Source organism: Equus quagga, chromosome 11, assembly GCF_021613505.1.
Source record: "Equus quagga isolate Etosha38 chromosome 11, UCLA_HA_Equagga_1.0, whole genome shotgun sequence".
NCBI classification, from domain to species: Eukaryota; Metazoa; Chordata; class Mammalia; order Perissodactyla; family Equidae; genus Equus; species Equus quagga.
Genome location: NC_060277.1, coordinates 23,282,983 through 23,291,499, shown reverse-complemented (window position 1 = coordinate 23,291,499; position 8,517 = coordinate 23,282,983). Strand labels below are relative to the sequence as shown.

The 8,517-nt window shown below is 40.2% G+C and overlaps 1 protein-coding gene across 1 annotated transcript; it reads right to left on the bottom strand.

Annotated features, from left to right (window-relative positions):
• Positions 1-660: 660 nt before the first annotated feature.
• Positions 661-1,221, bottom strand: LOC124246703 (40S ribosomal protein S17-like). The gene has a single exon (XM_046675147.1). The coding sequence runs from the start codon at positions 1,219-1,221 to the stop codon at positions 661-663; it is 561 nt and encodes a 186-aa protein (XP_046531103.1).
• Positions 1,222-8,517: the final 7,296 nt, after the last annotated feature.

The window sequence follows — 8,517 nt, the reverse complement described above, 5'->3', positions numbered from 1 at the left end:
AGAGTCTGTTGTTATTTCTCCTCTTTCATTTCTGATTTTGTTTATTTGTGCTTTCTCTCTAAAAAAGACTCTCTTGATTTTGTTTCCTGACTTCTTTAAATAACTAAGGCCAGGCAATAATTCTTTCTATCTTATTTTGTATATAAAATAGTGCCCATCTCATCAGGAGCTTATTGATTGAAAAATAGACCCTCATCCAGGTGAGGCAAAGGGGAGCAGAGTGAGGAAATGGGGTGGTCTCAGGGAAAGAGGGCAGAAGAAGCTATCTGCCCTCAGGGAAATAGGTCTTCTTTGCTTTTCTGAAGTCCATCACAGCTAGTTCCAAGGGATGGGTTCTCACAACTTTGGCCGTATATTTCCATCAATACTACCATATTGTCCCAAACAGCTCTTGATCAACCAGAGTTAGTCATGGACCAGTTTTCTGCAAGATTCTCCCCACATCCTATCTCTCTCTATGGAAAGGAACTATCCTTTATCTTAACTTCCTGAGGCCAGCCTTTCAGGTAACCCTTCCCAGGGTTGGCTGACTAATCCAAGGAAAAATTCCCCACAAACATAAGAGAAGAGGGAAAAAAACACCAGTATTGCCCCAGTAGGGTGCTCTCTTCTGTGGTCAACGCTATGTTAGGCCTTTGGAAGAAGAGCTTCTAGGGGCCGCTAACTGCAGCCACAGCAATGGGGGGGTATCCAGGGCATATGGAGGGGAAAGAAGGCCCGCCTCACCCCTCTCTCGTCGAGGACTGATATCTTCATTGTTGTTCTTGCTGTTATCCAAGGTTTATCAAAAGTATTACAGCACAGCAGAAAGATTCGAACAGCTCCACGTGGTGTTTTGAAATTCATCCCAACTGTAGTCTGAGTGAACTGCAGTTTGGACAGACTGCCAAAGTCCAAGAGTTTCAGCGTTTCCTTAGTGTCAGGACCCACTTCAGTGGTCTCCTGACCCAGGGCTGAGATCTCAGGAACATAATGATCTCTCCTTTCTCTCTCCTCCTCCTGCAGCTTGATGGAGACACTTCTCACGGGGCCTCTCTGAATCTGCTTCGTCAGACATGTGACATGGCCTGCGACCTTGTTGCAGAGCTTTTTGCTGGGAATAATAGCTATTTCCTTGTACATGTGCTTGTTGGTGTGGAAGTTGTTGCCCAGGTGTATGTGGTACTTCTCAATGATGACCCAGGCCGCCTTCTTCACAGTTCTGATGCGAAGGCGGCCCATGTTGATGGGTCACTGGGAAAAGAGAAGAGGACTGATATCTTGCTTTTAAAATAGAACTAGGAAATATGTCTCTATACACGAAGACAGGAGAAGTGTTAGGAGGTTCTGAAGGAAGGCTACGAGGAGGATCAGGAAGCTTGGGATCTTGTTACTGTCATGCTGTAGATATAAGTGGGTTTGTGGAATAGTCAAAACACAGTCATTGCCTTTTTCCCAGCCTCAGTTTCTTCATTTGTAAGATGGGTACATTGGACTGGATCAGTGTTTTTTAATCCTCAAATCAAAATTCATTGGTAGATTTTGAATCAAGTTAGAGTATTCAAGAGAAGGTTTTTTTTTTTTTAATGAAATAAAATAGATCAGAATGTGCCATTATACTTAGTAACTGTTTTGTTAAACTTTTGTGCCAATTTGTGTGTGAGTGTGTGTGTATTGGGTTACGACATCAAATGTGTTTCCAACTGTGGGTCACACAGTAAAATAGGTTTTTAAAACACAGGGATTCATGATTCCTGAGGTTCCTTCTGCCTGGTGTTTTTGGTTTCCCCGTGTCTGCAGAAGGCACTCCTTAGGGAATCACCTCCACGGTGATTTGGGAGAACAAGTTTCCATGATGCCATCCCAAACCCCCAACCCAACCAGGCAGTGTTTGTATTGATCCTGTGACATGCATAGCTCCTCAGAAGGTGAGGAGGGCTGAGCCAGATTGTTAAACAAGACTGATTCCATGACACCTTGTGAGATTTTACATGATGGACACAGTTTCTCACACATTGTAGACCATTTGGTTTCATTATGATGCTTTAGAAGAGTTCTTACTTTAAGCAGAAAGTTGAACAAAATAATAAGATCCCATCTCTAGAGGTAATATTGCATGATTCCATGAATACAAAATTTCAAGGAATATTTATAACTAAGGACATTCTTCCTGCAACAGTAATGACATCAGCCCCTCCACAGTGAGGCACAGGTTACAGAGCACTTCTGGTCATCATCCCACTTCATCTCCTCAACAGTCCTGTGACCCTGGGTTGGCAGCTTGTGAGGGGTCAAGTCAGGACTTGAGCTCAAATCTCCTTCCTTAAAAACCCTCTTAAATTCGATTGTACCATGTGGAAAGGGATTATTGTTAGCAAATTTAAATTATCAAGTGTATTTTTTCTTCTCATGAAACTAAATTTAATTCCATTCAGTACCCTTCAACAAACATTAGTAATGCCTGTGCTAAAGGTGGGACGCTGCACTTGACAGATCTTTGTTGAACAGCCATGCTGTAGGAATACTTGGTATAGATGGACAAAGCATGGGAAGCCACGAGCCACCAACAGGACACAATCCTAAAATTTGAGATAGGGTTGGACAATGTTACTATTGGCAAACGAAGCTAAGTAACCTGCAGTTCTCATTCCAGAATATTTGCAAAGACAATGCTACTAAATGGGTTTCCCCAAACCTCTTCAGTGATACAAAAATATATCTGAGACACACTGCAGCATGCCTGAGGCAATGCTGTCAGAATGGAAGGATGGAGTGTGGGATGCATGGATTGGGGTTAGACGCTGTGGTACTGTGCTTGGGTCTCCAGCACTGACCCGCAGCTAGGCTCTTGAAAGCAAGTGATTGGGCCAAGGTCACACAGGTGGTGAAGTAACAGAAGCTCATCTTCTGATTTAAGAGCTCTTGCCACAATAGCCTGTGCCTTCTGGAGTGGAATTAGGGGGCATCAAGGTAGCATAGTTTGGAGACATTTCCTCTGAAGATTTTTCAACCTTCTTAACCTAGTTTAGGATCCTCTAATAGCCTTTTGATAGTAATAGGTTTTGATACACAGAGTTTTCCCCTTGGGAAAATAAGGCACTGTGCAACCCACAAGAATATTCAAGTTGCCCTGAAAGTATATGAAATTGCATCAAAAAACTATATCCCAGTTTCTCAATTAGTTTTATTGTGGATTTGCTTTGATTGAATCATTTCCTAGAGGCCAAATGGCCCTTGTGAGGGGAAATAATTTAATTCTGGAGCACAAAGAGCTGAAGACCAGACTCAAACTCACCAGGGAAGAGGTGTCCAGATTCTAGCCTGAGCAGTGTCTGGGGGGCCCCGGGCTAGTCTCTGCCCTGTCCTGCAGAATTACCACAGCACAAGGTTTGAGAAGGCTGGCGGGACAATCGACAGTATAAACACGGATGCACAATATTTTGCTTTTAAAGACGCTTCATATAAAAACAAAATATTTGAAGGCAGAAGTCATTGAATTAGAAAAAAGGAAATATTGAAGTTATTTTCAATTAGAAATGTAAAATGGGTAAATATGTACACACAGTGAAAACTTATCCGTTTAAGGTGTAGAATTAGGATCTACCATAAGCTATAAAATGGTAAAAGTTGGGGCTGGCCTGGTGGCATAGTGGTTAAGTTCGCACATTCCACTTCTCGGGGGCCCAGGATTCGCCAGTTCTGATCCCGGTTGCGGACATGGCGCTGCTTGGCAAGCCATGCTGTGGTAGGCGTCCCACGTATAAAGTAGAGGAAGATGGGCATGGATGTTAGCTCAGGGCCAGTCTTCCTCAGGAAAAAGAGGAGGATTGGCAGTAGTTAGCTCAGGGCTAATCTTCCTCAAAAAAAAAAAAAAGTAAGTTTTTTATTAGGCTTGTATTAATTATCTTAATCTAGTAAAGCACGCTTCACTGTCAGAGTTAGACCAAAGTAAGACTAACCATTTAATTATAATTGAAATGCTGTATTTAACTTTCTCCAGATTTCTCAAAAATATAATATGCTAGAGTGGTGGGGTCCAACAGCTATGTAAAATCTTAATTGCTTTTTACTATATTAGCAATAACCAGTTAGAAGTTCTCATGGAAAAAAATTTCTTCACAAAAACAGTGACAACATTAGCAGCAACAACAACATGATAATGAAATGCCTGAGAATAATCCTAACAAGAAGTGCATGGGACCCATACGGAGAAATATCAATAAACATCAATAGGAAAATCATCAGTTTCCCTATTGGAAATGTGAAGAATGACTATCAAGAGACAATTTATAAAAAAAGAATATACAGATGGTCTAATAAATATGCTCTATCTTGCTTATAACCAAAGATTTGAAAAATAAGCTAACAATGAGATTTCATTTTGATACTAAATTGGCAGGATTTAAAACTAATCACATTATTCAGTTCTTCCTGAGGTGCACTAATACGGACATTCTTGTATAGCACTGGTGGGAGAGTAAATTAACAAAGTTGCTTTCAAATTTAGCAATGTGTTAAGCACCTTAAAGTATTCGTATGCTTTTCACCAGTAATCCCACATCCAGAACTCAATCCTAAAAAATTATTGGGGATGCAGACAAAGATTTGTGTGTAAGGATGTTTATTGCAGAATTATTTGGGGCCGGCTCCGTGGCCAAGTGGTTAAGTTCGCGCGCTCCGCTGCCGCAACCCGGGTTCGGATCCTGGGTGCGGACCTGGCACTGCTCATCAGGCCACGTTGAGGCGGCGTCCCACATCCCACAACTAGAAGGACCTGCAACCAAGATATACAACTGTGTACAGGGGGAGTTTGGGGAGATAAAGCAGAAAAAAAAAAAAAAAGATTGGCAACAGTTGTTAGCCCAGGTGCCAATCTTTAGAAAAAAAAGAATTATTTATAATGGCAAAAAACCTGAACTAACTTATGTGTGCAATGATAGGAACTGATTAAATAAATTATGGTCTATCTCTATAGTAGAATCCTTTATAGCCACTAAACATCATGTTTTTGAAGAATATTTAATAACATATGAAATTATTTATGATGCGAAGGGTTAAGTGCAAAAAGCACAGGATACAAAATCGTGCTTTATGATGTGTTAGTTTGCTAGGGCTGGCATAACAAAATGTCACAGTCTGGGTGGCTCAAATAGCAGAAATCTGGAGGCAAGAAGTCCAAGATCAAGGTGTCAGCAGGCTTGGTTTCTTCTGAGGCCTCTCTCCTTGTCTTGCAGATGACTTGTCTTCCTCCTTTATCTTCACATGGCATTTCCCTGTTGTCTCTCTGTTTATCCTAATCTCTTCTTCTTATAAGGATACCAGTTAGATTGGTTTAGGGCCCACTCTCATGGCCTCATTCTAACTTAATTACTCTTTTATAGGCCTTATCTCCAAATACAGTCACCTTCTAAGGTACTGATGATTACGGCTTCAATATATGAATTTTGGGGGTGGGGGGAACACAATTTAGCCATAACACTATGATTCTGATTTTGTTTAAAATGCACAGAAGAAAAAAAGACTGGAAGGAAATATAGTAGACCTGTGGCTTTGTGAGTGATCCCGAAGATTCATAACGTGGTAATTGGTAAATAACTTCGTTGACGTACAAATCTGAGTGACATTTAATAAGAAGCCCTATTTAGTAAGTAACTCTAGCTGCCCATTGGGCATCTGCCTCTCCTCAGGCTTCTTTATGTTTCAGTTATTATCTTAGATGGGGCAACTTTCATTAGGGGTTGAAAGAGTCACTGAATTTTTTTGGTGATACCATACCATATTTTATTGGGGAAATATGCTACAAAGGTATTTGCAAAACTGATGCTCTATCCCCTATAAATATATAAATAGTAAAAAATATTAAAGGTTAAGAAAGGTTATCTGAATGGTGTGGTAGTAAATTATTTTAACTTTATTGTTTTTATCATATGTGCTATAATAAGCATGGGAAACAAACCCATGTTGTTTAAAAAATATTGAAAAATTTCCACCTGAAAATTATGGGACCAAACTTGCTGTCCTCGATTTCATGCTTTGTGATTCTTTAAAAAGTTTTTTTGAATTCGATTCAATCTGGTTCAACAAACATTTGTCGCACACCTACACTGTGCTTGGTGCTGTGGTTCAAAGCTTCGCGAGACACCATCTGACCGGTCTGAAAATTCTTACTCCAGTTAAGGTGACTGAAAACCCCTCTGCTGACTGTGAAAACTGCAATAGACAAAACATGGAAGCCCAGAGGAAGAACCGATAAAGGCTTTGCAGAGGTGACTCCTGTTTTAGAGTTAAATCTTGAAGACAGAGTACGATTTCACTATTCAGAAAAGGGGAAAGGAGGTCATTTCAAAATTGGGGTCTGCAGGGAGGTAGGCATGGAGGTGTTTATATCGGTTCCTGAAGTGAGGAGCAGACCTTAAGTCTGGAGAACAGAGTTTGGGCAGCGACATGGTGGACGGGGAATTGGTGGAGGCAGAGTTTTTGGCAGCAAGACTAGTTAGGAAGTCATTATGATGGCCCATGAGTAACGATAAAATACCGTTAGGGAACCAGCAGCTAGATGGAGAGTTGGGGGCCAGTCAGAAGACCTTCTGGAGCTAGAGATGGCAAAACTGTATTTGGGGCAAGTAGGGAAGAGTTATATCAAAGGAGCCCCAGCTTGTCAGCCTGGACGTGGCAGGATTAAAGGGAATACCAGGGGAGCAGCTGGTTGAGGAGATTTCTGAAAGAGGTGAGGGGGTGGAAGTCAGAGAGTTAATTCAGTCTCATTTCTAAAGTGCAGATTTTCACAACAAATTCCTCATTTACCATTTGTACAAGTCAATGCTGAAGAACCCCTGTGCATGTGTTTGTAACCAAAGCATTCACAATTAAGGTTTCCAGGTCACGAGTGTATGTGCATGTGTGTTTCAATTTTATTTTGTCATATAGTTCAGTAGCACTCCAGCTGTCTAGCAAACACTCACTATTATAATACTATTCCTATTTTATGCTTTGGAGACTAGAGACACAGACAGATTATGCTTTAGAATTTGTCCATAGCCACTAAGGTAATATAAAGCTACTTGTTGGCCACTTAATTTAAAACATTAATTAAAATGGTAGCAAGACAAGTATCATGTATTAGATTACATAGAGCATAACTTGAAATCCATAACCACATAATTTAGCAGTTTAGTATTTGGTATATTCAATTTAACTCAAATGTTTAATGAGCATCTATGCTGAACTGGACTAGATGGAGAAAATTTCCTGGAAGGCAGAAAAGTGTTAATATTTAGCTAAAAAATGAGACTGTCCTAAATAGGAAACATCAGCTTTTCTAAATAGAGTAAGGAGTCAAGTAAGGATATTTTAGTTAATAAATAATAAGTTTAAATACAAACTACAGAGGAAAAGGCTTACACAAATGTAAAGCTACTGTTGGCACTCAGACCTAAGGAACACATATCTTTTATTTTCAACTTTGTTTTTTAAATTTATTTTTCCTGCCCTCCCCGCCCTGCCCTTTTCCCCTCTGGGAACCACCAGTCTAATCTCTATATCTACGTGTTTTGTTGTTGTTTTATCTTTTTATATTTTATAAATCCTTTCATCTCATAATCTCAAAGCACTTAAATAGAAACTCATTAAAGACCATACCATCACTATGAGGTAGTTATATATAAATAGTTTTATATTTTCAGATGAGAAGGTGAAGCAAGAGGTCAATCCAGTAACACAGTATAAGTTAGTGGCAGGTGTAGACATAGAAATAGAATGTAGTTTCTCTTGGCACCCAAAACTTTGTTTCATTCAATAGCTTATTGGCATTTAGAAGTAAACACTTTCTTTTAAAAAACATTCTAACAAAAAATCTGATTTAATTTTTTTCCCTTTAATATTAGCAAAACAAAAATGCAAACACAGGAGCCAGCCTGGTGGCGCAGCAGTTCACTTCACACGTTCTGCTCCGGCAGCCCAGGGTTCACTGGTTCGGATCCCAGGTGTGGACATGCCACTGCTTGGCAAGCCATGCTGTGGTAGGCGTCCCACATATAAAGTAGAGGAAGATGGGCATGGATGTCAGCTCAGGGCCAGTCTTCCTCAGCAAAACAAGGAGGTTTGGCGGCAGATGTCAGCTCAGGGCTAATCTTCCTCAAAAAAAAAAAAGAAAGAAAAAGCAAACACAAACTTGGCTGATTTAATAAGAAGATATTCAGCCCAGAATCCAATTTGGGGTCCAGAAAATCGTTTTCACGGAGCAGAGAAACCTAAAGTAACACTTTAATTTTAATGTTTAAGGAACTTTATAGTTTTCAAAGTGCTGTCGTTTTATTATTTCATTTCACGTCGTAACATCTTTTCTTTCATGGACTTAGAAATTTGAGAAAAGCAAAGGAAAGCAGTGGAGGTGGAAGCAAAGCCAATCCCTCGAGTAACCCGAGTGGAACTGGACAGAAACTTCAGTTTTTATTAGTAAACTTGAGCATACATCCTTCACTCAGACCATAATCTGGAAGAATACTTCACCCTGGAGTGACTGAGCCAACCTTACCATAA